General features: G+C 39.8%; 1 protein-coding gene across 2 annotated transcripts in view; it reads left to right on the forward strand.

Annotated features, from left to right (window-relative positions):
• zswim2 (zinc finger, SWIM-type containing 2) overlaps window positions 1-16,254 on the forward strand; it is a 48,283-nt gene that overhangs the window by 21,580 nt on the left and 10,449 nt on the right. For both annotated transcript variants that reach the window (XM_020530551.2, XM_048599106.1), the window contains exons 7-10: window positions 2,124-2,372; window positions 11,719-11,803; window positions 14,968-15,095; window positions 15,661-15,820. In XM_020530551.2, the coding sequence (XP_020386140.1) occupies window positions 2,124-2,372; window positions 11,719-11,803; window positions 14,968-15,095; window positions 15,661-15,820 (622 nt within the window). The remainder of the gene's footprint in view (window positions 1-2,123; window positions 2,373-11,718; window positions 11,804-14,967; window positions 15,096-15,660; window positions 15,821-16,254) is intronic.

The following is a 16,254-nucleotide window of genomic DNA, read 5'->3' on the forward strand; positions in this document are numbered from 1 at the left end:
TCATTCATGGGATGTGGTCATTGCTGGCTAGCCAGCATTTGTTGTCCATCCCCAGTTTCCCTTGAATAGGTGGTAGTCAGCTGCCTTCTTGAACTATTGCAGTCCACATATTGTGGTTGATCCACAATGCCCTTAGGGAGAGAATTTCAGGATTTTGAGCAAGTGACAGCGAAGAAACAGCAATATAATTCCAAGTCAGGATGGTAAGTATCTTGGAGGACAATTTGCAGGTGGTGGTGTTCCCATGTATTTGCTGTCCTCATACTTCTAAAAGGAAATGGCCATGTGTTTAGAAGGTGCTGTCTGAAGATCTTGGACGAATTCCTGCAGTGCCTCTTGTAGATCATTTACTTTGCTGTTCCTGAGCATCAATGGTGGAAGAGTAGATTCTTGTGGTTATGGTGCCAATCAAGCGGGCTGCTTTGTCCTGGATGGTGTCAAGCATCTTGAGTGTTGTTGGTGTTGCACCTATCCAGGCAAGTGAAGAGTATTCCTTCACTCTCCTGCCTTGTGCCTTGTAGATGATGGACAGGCATTGGGGGATCAGGTGGTGAGTTACATGTCGCAGTATTTCTAGCCTCTGAATTGCTTTTGTAGCCACTGTATTTATGAGGTGAGTTCAGTTGAGTTTCTTATGAATCGTAACTGCAAAGATATTGATAGTGGGTGAATTCAGTGATGGTAACACCATTGAATATCAATAGATTGTCTCTTATTGGAGATGGTCATTGCCTGGCATTTATGTGGTGCGAATATTACTTGCCGCTTGTCAGCCCAAAATGGATGTTGGTCCTGATCTTTGTGCATTTGAACATGGACTGCATCAGTATCTAGGAGTTGCTAATTTCACTAATTTATCATCTATGTTGGTATTTTTAAGAGGCAAAGTTGAAATTGTCTATATCCTGTAGTCTTTCCTTTCTCCTTTAACTTAGAAATTTTTAAAGTCTAACCACAACTTGCTGATTTGCATCATCTCCTCCAGCTTTTTTTTAAACGTTGTTGGTATTCTGTAATTTGTCCAAAGGTGGTTATGTGGATTGGCCATGGCAAATTGCCTCTAGTGTCCAGGGATGTGTAAGTTATGTGGATTGCAACTCCCATGGCCAGGGTTACAGGGATAGGATATGGAGGGTAGGTCTGGGTGAGATGCTAGTTGGAGGGTCAGTGCAAACTCAATAGCAAATGGCCAGCTTTCATACTGTAGGGATTCTATGATTCTATGTTTTGATTCTTGCTGATTTCACTATGTATTCAAACTTTAACATTCTGTGGAAAATGTGAGATAAAAGTATTACAAATCTAGAGAAAACATGTAAATGATGGACGGCCATCCGGCTAAAAGGCTGTGCACATCTAATATTTTACATAAGTTCTCAGCACAAGAGCACACGTTCCAAGCCCCATACCATCTCACTCTCCCACATCCACCCACCACCACTGAGGTAAACAGTAAAGATTAGAGTATGCTAGCAATAATCAGTGACACCCATAAGATGGCACTATTTTAGTTACAAAGCTTATTAGTGAGCTGTAATAGCAGTGACTTTAAAATGAAAAATATACCTTTTACCTTGTAATCTTTGTCTAGATAATGTTTTATGTAGATCATGTAACATTATGTAGATGAATAAGACAAATATAGGCAAATTATGACTGATTTTTAAATTTTCTACTTTTATTCCTTTAATGAAAAATGTCTTCTCAAAATCCCTTTGAATTTGCTTGCTATATGTTTTTCATGGAGCAACAAGAGTACGAAATTCAGTTTTCCTTTCTTGGGGGGGAATGGAATGATGTTAACTGTTTGGATAGTGGCTGTTTGATAATGATGTTTAAACTGCTGTGTTCATCTTTTCACATTTAATGTACCTTATTACAAGTTTGGTTTAACACTTTCAACCACATAGGCATTAAAATCCCACTCTGGAAACAATATATTGACATCATCTTATCAGCTAATTAAAAAATATAAAAGGAAAAGCCCAATGTTAATATTGTAGACAGCATGTTTTATAAAGTAGATTTTTTTGAATTTCCACGTTTATGGTCACCTACATAATACTTAACTCAGTTGATTATGCATACAGCGATAGTGACAATTTGTTTTTTTTTAATAACAGGTATAGCTGTGGTAACAGTGTCCATATCAGATGCATGAAAATTTGGGCAGAACACCAGGCAAAGACTGAGAATGAAACCATTGTCAAATGTCCTCTCTGCAGAGAGGAGTTTGCACCACTTTCTCTCCTGCAAGAAGAATTTCGAAACTCCACAAAACTTCTGGCCGCAGAAAGAGAAAGACTTGACAGACATCTTGGTATTCCATGCAATAACTGCCAGGTTTGTCCAATTCAGGGCAAATGTTACAGGTAAACAGATTTCTATTTCAACTTAACAAATATCTAATATATAGTGATTTGTTGTTTTGTTTAGAGCATCTACACCACTTGCTGCTGCTTATATATATTCTCTTTAACATTCACAGTACAGATTTTTGGCTGAGAAGATTAGGGTGAATCCAAAGGGATTCTTTAAGTTTATTAAAGGAAAAAGAATAACTAGAGACAGAATAGGACTCCTCGAGGACCAAAGTAGACACGTATGTTTGGAACCACAGGAGATGCGCCAGGTCCTCAATGAATATTTCTCCTCTTCGTTTACAGTGAAGAAAGACATGAAGACTTGGGAACTTGGGGAAGTTAGTGTGGATATTTTAGGGACAGTCCAAATCACAGTAGAGGTGGTGTTGGAAGCATTAGAATGTATGAAGATGGATAAATCTGGTCTTGACCAGATATATCCGAGGACGCTGCAGGAATCTAGAGAAGAAATTTTGGGGGCCCTGGCTGATATATTTGCATCCTCGTTAGCCACGGGTGAGATCCCAGAAGACTGGAGGGTAGCGAAAGTTGTGCCCTTATTCAAGAAGGGCTGCGAAGAAAACCTGAGAATTACAGACTAGTAAGCTTAACATCTGTCGTAGGTACGTTACTTGAGAAGATTCTGAGGGATAAGCTATACATGCATTTGGAAAGACAGGGTTTGATTAGGAGTAGTCAGCATGGCTTCGTGCGTGGGAGATTGTGCCTCACAATTTTGTTAGAGTTGTTTGATGAAGTGACCAGGAAGGCTAATGGGGGCAGGGCAGTAGACGTAGTCAAATAGATTTCACTAAGACCTTTGATAAGGTTCCACATGGTAGGCTCTTCTGGAAGGTTAGATCACATGGAATCCAGGGAGAGCTGGCAAATTGCATACATAATTGGCTTGATGGTAGGAAGCAGAGAGTAATAGTGGAAGGATGCATGTCAGACTAGAGGCCTGTGAATTGTGGTGTGCCTCAGGGGTCATTGCTGGGCCGTTGCTGTTTGTTATCTATGTCAATGATTTAGATGAGAACGTACAAGGCCTGATTAGTAAGTTTGCAGACAACACTAAAATAGGTGGTATCATGGACAGTGAGGTTACAGAAATTGCAGCGTGATCTTGATCAGCTGGGGAAGTGGGCCAAGAAATGGCAAATGGAGTTTAATATAGATAAGTGTGCATTTTGGAAAGTCAAATCAAGGTAGGAGTTTCATGGTGAATGATACGGCCTTAAGGAACGTAGTGGAACAGAGGGACCTGGAAGTTCAGGTGCACGGTTCTCTGAAAGTGGAGTCACAGGTAGACGGGACAGTGAAGGAGGCTTTTGGCACACTGCATTCATCAGTCAGAGCATTGAGTATAAGAGTTGTGAAGTTATGCTGCAGTTGTACCGGACATTAGTGAGGCCGCATTTGGAGTATTGTGTTCAGTTTTGGTCATCTTGCTCTAGGAAAGATGTTATTAAACAGGAAAGAATGCAGAAGAAATTTACAAGGATGTTGCCAGGACTCAAGGGACTTAGTTATAGGGATAGGTTGGACAAGCCAGGACTTTTTTTATTTAGAGTTAGGAGACTGAGGGAGGAATCTGATAGAAGTGAATAAGATCATGAGGGGCATGGATAGGGTGAATGCGCTCAGTCTTTTTCTCAGGGTTGGGGAATCAAGGACAAGAGAGTGTCAGTTTAAGGTAAGTGGGGAAATAATGCATGGGAACCTGAGGGCCAACTTTTTTAACGCAGAGGGTGGTACGCATGTGGAATGAGCTGCCAGCTGAAGTGGTAGAGGTGAGTACATTAACAACATTTAAAAGGCATTTGGATGAATACATGGATAAGAAAGGTTTAGAAGGATATGGGCCAAGTGCAGGGAAATGGGGTTAGCGTGGATGGACATTTTGGTCAGCATGGACCAGTTTGGGCCAAAGGGCCTGTCTCTATGCTGTAGGACTCTATTTCATCAAATGCTGTCTTGTATGATGAAACACAAATGAAAAAAGTTTTGAAAAATTGGGTTCTTTTCGTTAGAGCAGAAGAGATTATATGTTGACCTGATAGATTAAAGTCATGAAGATATGCAAAACTGTAGGTAGAAACAGATTTACCAGTGATTGACAGATGTTGAAGTGCCTTGCAGCCCACCACCTTGAACATTTATTCTATGACTGATAAACTGTGGCATCAGTGTGTCCATCTACAAGAAGCACTGCAGTAACTCAATGCTCCAATGATAGTACCTCCCAAACAAAACATCTCTGCCACCTAGAAGGACAAGAGCACTAGATGCATGTGAACACTACCACCTGCAAGTTCCCTTCCAAGCCACGTACCATCCTGACGTGGATCTATGGTCACGATTCCTTGTTTGTCATTCGGTCAATATCCTGGAACCCCCTTCCTAATAGCACAATGTGTGTTCCTACTTCAATGATTGCAGCAGTTCAAGAAGGTAGCTCGCCATCACCTCTGTAGGCAATTGGGGATGGGCAATACATGCTGGTCTAACCAGAGACACTCACAATCCCAACAAAAAATAAGAAAAGCATGATTATATCCTGTATCATTTTGTGTGGTATTAATGCAGATCTAAATGGAATAGATTTAGAACAGACCTTGTAATTCAAACCATTGAGTTTGAATTGAGTAGGAGTAGGCCACTGGGCATTTCAAGCTTGCTTCACCATTCAATAAGTATCATGGCCAGTCCTGTATCTCAATGCCATGTTCCCACTTGGTTCCCCTATCCCTTAATGCCTTTAAAATCTAGGAATTTATATCTCTTTCTTGAATATATTCTGTGATTTGGCATCCACATCCTTTTGTGGTAGAGAATTCCACAAGTTCACTGCCCTTTGAGTGAAAAATAACTTCCCTCGTCTCAATCCTGAAATGGTCTACTCCATATCCTGAGCCTGTGTTCCCCAGTTCTAGACTCCTGAAAGAGGGGAAACATCTTCCCTGCATTTAGTCTACCAATATCCATCCTACATCAAGGCTAGTCAGCCTTGTTAAAATTTTGTACACCGATCAGATCCCCTCTCATCCTTCTAAACCTTACCAAATACAAGACGATATTCTGTTGTCCCTGGTATCAGTCCAGTGAATATCGACTGTACTCCGTCTATGACAAGTATATCCTTTCTCAGGCAGGGAGTCCAAAACTGCACACAGTACTCCGGGTATCGTCACACCAAGGCTCTGTATAAATGCAGGGAGACATCCTTTATTCATGAAGCTCTTTGGGCTATCAGCACCAACAATTGTAAGCAACCACAATCCTGCCATACACCACTCTGTCTTTTCTTAAATCAAGATTTCAACCCTGGTTCAAAGAAGAGGGCAAGGGAGCATGCCAGGTGAAGCATCAGATAAACCTAAAAATGTGGAAATGGCATGGGATAGAAAGAACAAATAGCTCCTGCAACAAATAGATCAGAACTAAGCTCTACAGTCATGCCAAATCCAGACATGAACAGCAGTGGACAATTAAACAACTAATAGTGGGAGGAGGTTCCACAAAAATTGCCATTGTCTAATGATGAGAGAACCTAGCACATCAGTGAAAAAGACAAAGCTTTTTATCCATAATGATCTATCTTGGCCTTCTCTTGAGGTCCTTTATACCATGGATGCTAGTTTTCAACCAGTTTGATTCACGCCATACGATATCAAAGAACAACTTCAAAGGCTATCAGTCCTGTAAACATTCTGACAATCGTACTGAAGACTTCCACTCCAAAATTAGCTATTTCCTGAACCAAGCTGTTCAAGTACAACCACAACAATTGAATCGATTCAGCAATGTGGAAAATTGTCCAGTTATATCAAATCTACAAAAAGCAGGACAAATCCAACCCAATAAATTTACTATTCCGTCAGTTGATTCTCAACCATCAGCAACGTAACGGAAAGTGTCAGCGACAGAGCGATCGAGTGGTACTTGCTCAGTCTTGACCTCTCACTGACACTCACGTTAGTTCTGACAGGATTAACTCAACTCCTGACCTCCTTTCAGCCTCCATGCAAATATGGAGAAAAAGAGCTAAACTCAAGAGGTGAAGGGAGAGTGACTACCTTTGACATTATTGGCTCGGTTAACATTTATTGCCCGTTCCTAATTGTCCTTGAGAAGGTGATAGTGATCTATCTTTCTGAACTGCTCCAGTCTATGTGATGGAGAGAATAGATTCAGTGTGTTCAGGAATGGCATTCCAAGATTCAAACTCTGTGATAATGCAGGAATATTGATACAGTTCCAACTAAGTTTTGGCTTGGAAGAGAATTTATTGGAGGTGGTGCTTGTGTGTATCTGGTGCCCTTGTTGTTCTAGGTAGGCAGAGGAGATAGGTTTGGATGGTGCTATTGAAGAAGCCTTGGTGATTCCTGAAGTGCATTTTGTGGATTATACATACTGCTGCCCAGTAATTCAGTGATGGAGTGAGTGTTGAAGGTTGGGGATGGGATGCCAATCAAGTGGGCCTGTTTGTCATGAATACTGTCAAGCTTCCCAAGTGTTGGAGCTGCAGTCGTCCAGGCAGGCAGAGAGAATTCTACACACTTCTGACTTGTGCCTTGTAGATGTTGCTCAGGCTTTTGGAGTTAGGAAGAGAATTACTCACCACAGAATTCCTGGCCTCTGACCTGCTGTTAAAGCCACAGCATTTATATAGCGGGATCAGTGGCAGTTTCTAGTCAGTAGTAAGCCCAAGGATGTTGATAATGGAGGACGTAATAATGGTGGTGCTATTGAACGTCAAGGGGAGATAGTTAGATGCTCTCTCATTGAAATTGTCATTTGCTTGGCACTTGTGTTGTGCAAAAGTTAATTACAATCTATAAGCCAAAACCTAAATGTCATCCAATCTTGCTACATATGGTCATGGAATGCTTGGGTTTCTGAGGAATTGCAAATGATGTTGAACGTTGTGCAAACATCAGCAAACAACTCTACTTATGATATTATGAGCCTGGAAGGTAACTGACTAAGTAATCGAAGATGATTCGATTCCAATCACCATAAGCATTTTCCTTTGTGCCAGGTACATCTCCAACCATTGGAGGCTTCTCTCTCTGATACTCATTTATTCCACTTCTACTACTTTTCCTTGATATCAAACTCTGACAAATGCCAACATCTTGTAAAAGAATGTTAAGAAATAGCAGTCAAAAATGAAGTGGGAATTTGAGTCAGGGAGAGAGCGAGATCAATATGGGATTATGGAGTGAGGGGACTTGGATCAGGGAGAATAGGGAATGGGCAATTGGATTCAGATCAGATCAGAAGTTTGAGAGTCAGAAGAATTGGAGTCTGGGTGGAAGAAAATAGGGAATTAGGTATGCCTTTGGAAGCAACATTACATACAGACCCTGGAGAAACTGTAGCTGCAACAAAATATGCGAGAATATCACTGAGATCACCAGGCAGTAAAGGCTTGAGTGTAACTGAGGACTTCACTGTAAATAAACTGTGAAAAATTGTTTCTGGTGGTGAATGAATTGGAAAAAGTGTCAGAGACTAAGAATTTTTACTGGAAGAACCAAGTAGAAGAGACCAGGAATGTTCTTGAATTGAGGGCCTTTAAGCGACAGGATACATCATTGCAAGTGGTTACTGAAGCAGACAGCAGTGTTTAATGGAGGCAATGAGGGTCTCACCCACCTGCTAGACAGCCAGCATAAACCTGTGTTACTTACTTTCAGTAAGGCCCAGCAAATTGAATGTTAGTCAGACATTTAATTGGGCATCAAAAGGCCTTCCCTGGGACCATGGGGACAGAAATCCTGCTTGTACCACCCTTCCCAAGAGTTGCCAGCAAATCTGGCTACAATTGTGCTTTAATCTGCAGGAACACCACCAGCTGCAAGCCACTCACTATCCAGACCTGAAAATGTATTACCATTCCTTCAGCGTCAAAATCCTGAAACTTCAGCAGTATTATGTAGTACTTACACCAAATGGACTGTAGCAGTTCAAGAAAATAGCACACTACTACCTTCTCAAGGTAACTAAGGATGGGATATAAATGCTGACACAGCAATGAATGCCCCTATCCCATGAAAGAATTCTTTAAAAATGAGCAGCTGCTACTAGCAATGCATTGACCCAAGGCTTGGAAACTAGGGAATAGGTATGCAATGGTGGGATGTCACAAGAAAAGGGATTCAGCAGCCTAATCCCATTCTTCCCTTGCTATCTCCTTTTATTAGGCTTTGAGTGCTTTTGAACACAAGGCACTCCTGGAAGCCCATAAGTAGACCAATAGAGTTTTGCTATTTTGGCTTACCATACAACAAGCTGCCTTTCTAGATGAATTCTAACGCAGCTGGCTGAGGCCCTTAAGTGAACATTAATTGTTCATTTAAGAGCTCTTCAATCGACAGCAGGTGGGAAGGCCATCCATGAGGTTTTCTGCCCCATACTTAATCAGGGCAGAGATAGAAAGGTGGTGAGGCTCCAATCTGCCACCTTCAACCCAATTTTAATGTCTCCACCTATTTTCAAACTCGATGGGCTGAAGGGCCTTTTCTGTGCCCTATGAACCTATTATCACCATCTGCCTTTGGAGAGTGCTTTAACTTCCATTCAGAGTCTAGAATGCTATTTAAAAAGGAACGTAGTAAATAATTATTCTTCCTTTTATAACGGAAATGAGGATAATAATGTTATCAGAGGTCATGAAGGAATTAGTGCCAGTGATCTCATTCTGTTTTATAATTTATTTTATTCAGTTAAAACACTCCGAGGTTAAGTTTCATTCCATTCCATAGTGGGTTTAGAAGTATTAGGGCTGACCTGATTAAATCGGTTTTGAAGAAAATTTTTTGAACATATGTTATAGGGGTGCAACACAATTCCCCATATAGAAGTCCCTAAAATTATTAGGCAAGAATCCACAAAAAGGACCTGAAATAAAACTCACCCTACTATGCCATCTCCTAAATGCAGACGGATATTAATAGATTAAGTGAATAGGCAAAACTAAGAAAAATGGAATTCAAGGTAGGAAAGTCTGAGATCATCCATTTTTACACGGCAATTATTATTAATTATTATTAACTAATTAGTGCAGGTTTCATAAATCAAACCTATATTCCCTTGAATATAAAAAAAATGGATGATCTAATTGAAGTGTTTAAGATGAACAAATGAGCTAGGCTGATATCCACTGGAGTTTAAAAGCCTAAGAGGTAACTTGATTAAAACATATGATCCCAAACGGTCATGACAGAATGGATACGGGGATGATGTTTCCTCTTTTAGGGGAAATCTAGATCTAGAGGTCACTATTGCAAAATAAGAGGCCACCCATTTAAAACAGAGATGAAACCATTATTTTTCTGAGAATGTTGAGTCTTTGGAACTTAACTTGATGGAAATGCATTGGAACTGGTCTTGGGTATTCTTAAGACAGAGATGAATAGATTATTGGTGATCAAGGGGGTAAAAGATTGTAAGGGATAGGTGGTGGAATTGTGTATTTTAAGATTACAGTCATCAGTCACAATCTCATTAAATGATGAAAGAAGTTCAAGAGGTCACACAGTCTACTCCTCCTGCTCCTTGTTCTTAGCTTGTAGTCCAAAAAGCATTCTCACCTTAGGAAAATAATTAAAGAACGGGGTTGGGCAGGGAACAACAGAGAGGGAAAAAAAGACTAGGCAATTGGAGCCAAAAAATGCAAAGTGCAGAGAATTGACTAATGGGCAGGAAACAGCAAGTGGGGATGAGGAGTTCTTTTTCAGGTTGGTGACTGATAATCAGAAGGGTACGACAGGGATCAGTCATGGATCTCAACGTTTTACAATATATATTACTGACCTAGAAGAAGGGAGCAAGCATACTAAAGCCAAATTTGTAGATGACACAAAAACATGTGGAAATCCAAGTTGCAAGAGGGGTACAAGCAGCTTACAGAGAGATATTGATAGGTTAGGTAAGTTGGTAAAAAGTTGGCAAATGGAGTATAATGTGGGAAAATATGAAGTTGTTCATTATGAAAGGGAAAGCAAAAGAACAGAATATTATTTAAATGGAGAAAAACTGCAGCGACCTGCAACACATATGGTTGGGGGAATGCTTGGTGCAGGGCACTTGTACACGAAACGCAGAAAACTAGTATATAGGTGCAGCATGGGGAGGTGATGGCCTAGTGATATTATCACTGGACTTTTTATCCAAAGACCAAGGTTCAAATAACATATTGGCGGATAGCTGAATTTGAATTCAATAAAAATTCTGGAGTTAAGAATCTGATGATGACCATGAAACCATTGTCAGTTGTCAGAAAAAACACATCTGGTTCATTAATATTCTTTAGGGAAGGAAACTACAATGCTTGTAGGAAAAGATCATGGAATTTCAGGGATGGGTGAGTCTTGATTACCAGGCTGAGCCATAAGATGATTGTGTCCCTGTTGTGAAAAAGCATCTTTTGCATGAGATGCACGGCTGTCCCTCCATGCAAAGCAAACTACAATGCTTACCTGGTCTGGCCTACATGTGACGCCAGACCCAGAGCAATGTGGTTGACTCTGAACTACCTTCTGGGCAACAAATGCTGGCCTTGACCTCATTACATGAATGAATAAAAAAAGTAATTAGGAAGGCTAATAGAATCTTGGCTCTAATTTCAAACGGGTTGGAGTATAAGAGTAGGGAAGTCTTACTGCAACTGTACAAGTTGCTGGTGAGACCACATCTGAAGTACTGTGAGCAGTTTTGGTCCCCTTATTTAAGGAAAGATACTATTCAGGCAATTCAAAGAAGGTTCACTAGAATTATTTCTGGGATGGAGGGATTGCCTAATGAACAAAGTTTAAGCAGGTTGGGATTCTACTCATTGGAATTTAGAGGAATGAGAAGTGATCTCATTGAAACATAGAGGATTCTTAAGGGGCTTGACAAGCTAAATGCTGAGAAGATGCTTCCTCTTTTAGAATCTTGGACCAGAGGATATAGGCCCAGGATAAAGGCAAGCTGATTTAAAATTAAGATAACTAGGAATTTCTTCTGTGAGAGTTAAGAGCCTTTGGAACTCCTTACCACAGAAGGGGAAGAGTCTTATGTATATTTACAGCTGTGATGGATTCTTAATCAGTAGGAGAATCAAGGGTTATATGGGGAAAGTGGATATCAGGTATGTTGGATCGGCCATGATCCTTTTGAGTGGCAGAGCAGGCTCGAGGGTCCAAACGGTCTGTTCCTGCTTTTTATGGTTTTGTGACCTCAATTTTTCTAATGTTAATTAAACTGAAATACGTAGTTAATGTTGGTTTCATGCAATGCATGGTTAATATTTAATAAATTGATGCAAACACTTTTTCTGTTTCCCTTTCACATTCTTCAAAAGGTGTTTAAGATGTCCTGATTTTCACCTTTGTCAGGAGTGTTTTCCATGCCTGAACCATCCTCAGCATGAGTTCACTTTTCGAGAGGTAATTCTATGTGTTTTACTATTACAATAATGTGATTGTTGTACGTGAGTATGGAGTAAAGATGATGCAAAAGCAGTAGTAACAAGTACTTAACCAATGATAATTGTTGCAAATAAGTATGCTTAGGGATGAACATGGAGAAAGTTTTGGTAACCAAAGCTATTTATTCAACTGCTTACATTATATATAGAGTAGGGAGAGACCTACATGACTATAATAGAGATAGTAGGAACTGCAGATGCTGGAGAATCCGAGACAACAAGGTGCAGGGCTGGATGAACACAGCAGGCCAAGCAGCAAGTAAGTTCTACTCAGAACGACTTGTACCTGGTGTCATTTCCTGTGATGTCATCAGCTACCATATTACTATATTACCATATTACCTTATACTGCACTCTCCACCCTCAACATGTATTTATTCTTTCCCATCATTAAAGTTTGCATTTCTATTCATTTACCTGTATATTCACTCCCTAGTAAGCCTCTTGTAGCAAGACTTCTAAATCAACCAGGGTTCTCAACTACCTTGCTCCTTTCCCTGCCAGAGCATGATGATGGCTGGTGCTGGTTGTGTGCTTCCTTCTTAGGAGTGAAGATGAAACTAGTCTTCTTTAATCTTTGAATAAATGTGCTATTGTGACATCTTATGTGCTGTTCTTGCTTGTAGAATGAAATGTTTTTCGTTTCCCCCAACTTCTTGTTCGGGTAAATCTGGCTGGGCTTCTTCCAGTTCAGCTTAAGTACTGAAGTACCTGGAGTTGAATTGGATGCTGCTACTGGTGAATTCTCTTTGGGTGATATAAGACCACATGCGCTCAACAAAGAATTGTTTCAGAAACTGTTCGTGAAAGAGTTTGTGAAATTTCTCATCCCTATTCTGGAGTTTTTCTGTCAAACAGCTTAAGACCTTCAATGAAGTGCAAAATAGGCTGTCAAGGCATACTGTAGAAGGCTGGAGGAGCTCTAATCTCAGTCATGGCACAGCATCTGAAAGGATGGAGATGGCTGTTCTCTTATTGTGCTTAAATCTTGTCTTATGGCAGTTGGTGAAGAGTTTTGCGTTGAGGGCTACTTTCCCTATGAAAGTCTGTTCAAATACTTTCTACTTCCTTAGATAGGAAATTTGGATCTTTGTATTTAGCAGATGTACCTGCTTAGTGGTTCCTCAAAAAGCAAACCCCTTATCCTGGGAATCTGCTTAGTGAACCTTTTCTGAACTGCTTCCAACATAAGTATCAGTCCCCTTAGGTAAGGTGGCCAAAACTGTACTCCTTGCCGTGGGTCTCACCATTGCTCTGTACAATTGTAACAAAACTTTTCTACTTTCACACTCCAGCCCCTTGCAATAAAGCCTAATGTTCCATTTAACATCCACTATGAACTGTTAGGACTCCTTAAAATTACCTAGCATTGTGACTCTTTTTTTCTTCAATTAGTTAACAAGTCTACAATCCATGCTAATGTATTACCCCAACATCATAAGCTGTTAACTTAGTACGTGATACCATATTGAATGACTTTTGGAAATCCAAATACACTACCTCTGCTGGTTCCCATTTATACACTCCAACCCCCCATCGCATATTTTCAAGTAAGTAACACATCAATCAAACGTAATTTCCCTTCCACAAAAACATGTTACCTCTGCTTTTTGACATTCTAAATGTCCGGCTATCTTTTTAATAATGAATTCTTGCAATTTTCCTGGTAATAGACCTTAAGCTCACTGGCTTATAGCTTCCTGTTATCTATCTCCCTCCTTTCTTGAACAGGGGTGTTACATTTGTGATTTTTCGATCTGCTGAGACCTTTCTAGAATCTAGGGGACAATGGAAAATTCTAACTAGTACATCCACTATTTCTGCATTCACTTTCTTTAAGATATTAGGATGCAGGTCATCAAATCCAGTGGACTTGGTAGCCTTCAGTCGTATTTTAGGATCACCTGTGATAGTGATTATTTCAAGTTTTTCCCCCGCCTTATACTGCTTGATTTTATACTGTTCTTGAGATATTTTGCTTATTTTTACTATTAAGATATATGCACAGCACTTGTTCAAAGCATTTGCCATTTCTTTGTTTCCATTATTAATTCCTCAGTCTTGTACTCAGTGGGATCTATGCTCATTTAGCACTCATTTTAATTTTTTTGCAAGCTTGTAGAAGCCTTTACTGTTTTTATATTTCTTACTAGCTTTCTCTTGTATATCCGTGAATCCCTTTTGATAATCTTTTTAGTCATACTTTGCTAATTTCCAAATATTTTCTAATCATCTGGCCCACCACTAATTTTCACTTTGTTATATGCTTTTTTTTCTCATTTTGATTTTGTTACGATGACTTTAATCATTTTTGTGCACTTGAGTTTGAAAGATTGTGGATGCCTGGATTTGTTTTTTTAAAGAGGTCAGTGAATGGGCGTAAGAACTTTACCAACAAACGTCTTTGTTGTGATAAATACTTGTTTGCTGGAGATCTCCTACTTGGGTTTATGACTGTCAGATTACAGTGTCTGATTTGGATATCATTTGAAGTAGTTGGCAGCCAGCCTACTGAAGCAAAGGAGCTTCACAGTTTTACTGTCCTGTTTCTGTAAAAACCCTTCTTGTGGGTGCAATGCGGTACCAGAGCCCTGGTTCGGCTGCTCCAGTGCAAAAGCCTCAAAGGGTTTATTAATAGCTCCTGCAAAGCCTCCAAGCAACAACTGCATGCATTGATAGACAACTATATTTGCGCTGCAGACCATTGGATTGACAGTCATTTGAACAGCTCAGATCTTTATTGTTTTTGCTAAATAAGACATTTTGCTAACTTAGAACTTAGACATATTTGCCAAAAGTGTTTCTTTTTACTCCAAAGCAAATATCTGCAAAGAGAAATCTGTTTTTGCTTCCCCTTTGTATGGCATGTATTTGTAGGCATAGGATTTGAGTTACTTAGAGGGGTAAATATTCATATTTTAATATCACAAACTCTATGTTGACCAATTCTGCATCTGAAGTTTTTTCTGAGGGGAGGAATCTATAAACTACTCCCACTAATGACTTATTTCCTTTGGAATTTCTTATCTCCACTCAAGTACCAACTGTATTAGGCATGTATGGTCTAAACATTCATTCAAATTTTTCTAAACACCAGAAATAGGTGTTTTGTTTTTATTTTAGAAGAGAAATCAGCGTTGGAAACCAGTACAACAGGTTTCTGGCATGCCTTTGCCGTTAGCAGTTATCAATGATCTAATGAACAGAGAAATAATTTCCAATGACTATGATCTACTTCTGCAGTTAGACAGGTAAGTGCTTTCTCAGCAGTGATGACACTTCATGTTTTATTCATTAGAGGTGAAATTACTTGATGTCCTTTATGGGCCAGACCACAATCAGGAGAATCTTTCATTTAAATAAAAACCCAGACGAAGGATCTGTTTGTGCAAAAAGTGCCAGGACTGAAAAAGGATAAGTGACAAGCTTGATCCAGCAATAGTAATTGTTGGTGCAATGCTTGACTCGAATAGTATTGTAGAAGAGGTGATTTAAGATAATAGTGGATTGGTTCCCTTGAAAGGGCTCAAGATTCTTTGTGAGAAAGGACATCAGTAATACAGCTCTGTAGAACCTTTCACAGGGTCAGTCAAGCAATCTCTGATTTTCCAGCCCCCTTGATGCAGGAACAAAATGAGTAAGAATCATAAAAGTCTTTTTTCAAATTTGACATATTTGTTTTATCATAGTGCTTCCATTACTTTTATATTTTAATGAATTTAAATACAGATTCTTAAAATGTACAAATCCAGTGTGTTTCTACAGTATATTTCAATTAACTTACTAGTGTATATAACATTGTCCATCTGTTCCAAGAAATAGATCCAGGACTGTACCGGGCCATATAGTGCTGACTTTACCCTTGTTAATAGTGAAAGAGCGAAGCAAACTGCTTGTGCCTGGTCAGCAGTGCAGAGTCTGTCTAAAAGCATTCCAATTAAGACAGCAGGTTCGATGGCTGCCTTGTCATCACAAAGTAAGAACATTTTCTTATTTTATTAGCTAATTTCTGTCTTTATGGATCAATTTCAGTACAAATTGGTCCTTGTCAAAAGTATTATTTTACATATATCTATGCAGGGTTCAGTGCTGGGACCCCAGCTGTTCACAATATACATTAATGATTTGGATGAAGGAATTGAATGCCATATCTCCAAATTTGTAGATAACACTAAGCTGGGCGGCAGTGCCTGCTGTGAGGAGGATGCTAATAGGCTGCAGGGTGACTTGGGCAGATTGACTGAGTGGGCAAATACTTGGCAAATACAATATAATGCGGATAAGTGTGAAGTTACCCACTTGGGTCACAAAAACAAGAGGCAGATTATGAATGGTGACAGTTTAGGAAAAGGTGAAGTGCAACGTGACCTGGTTGTCATGGTGGAAAAGTCGCTGAAGATTGACATGCAG

This window comes from Rhincodon typus, chromosome 7 (assembly GCF_021869965.1).
Source record: "Rhincodon typus isolate 14 chromosome 7, sRhiTyp1.1, whole genome shotgun sequence".
Lineage (NCBI taxonomy): Eukaryota > Metazoa > Chordata > Chondrichthyes > Orectolobiformes > Rhincodontidae > Rhincodon > Rhincodon typus.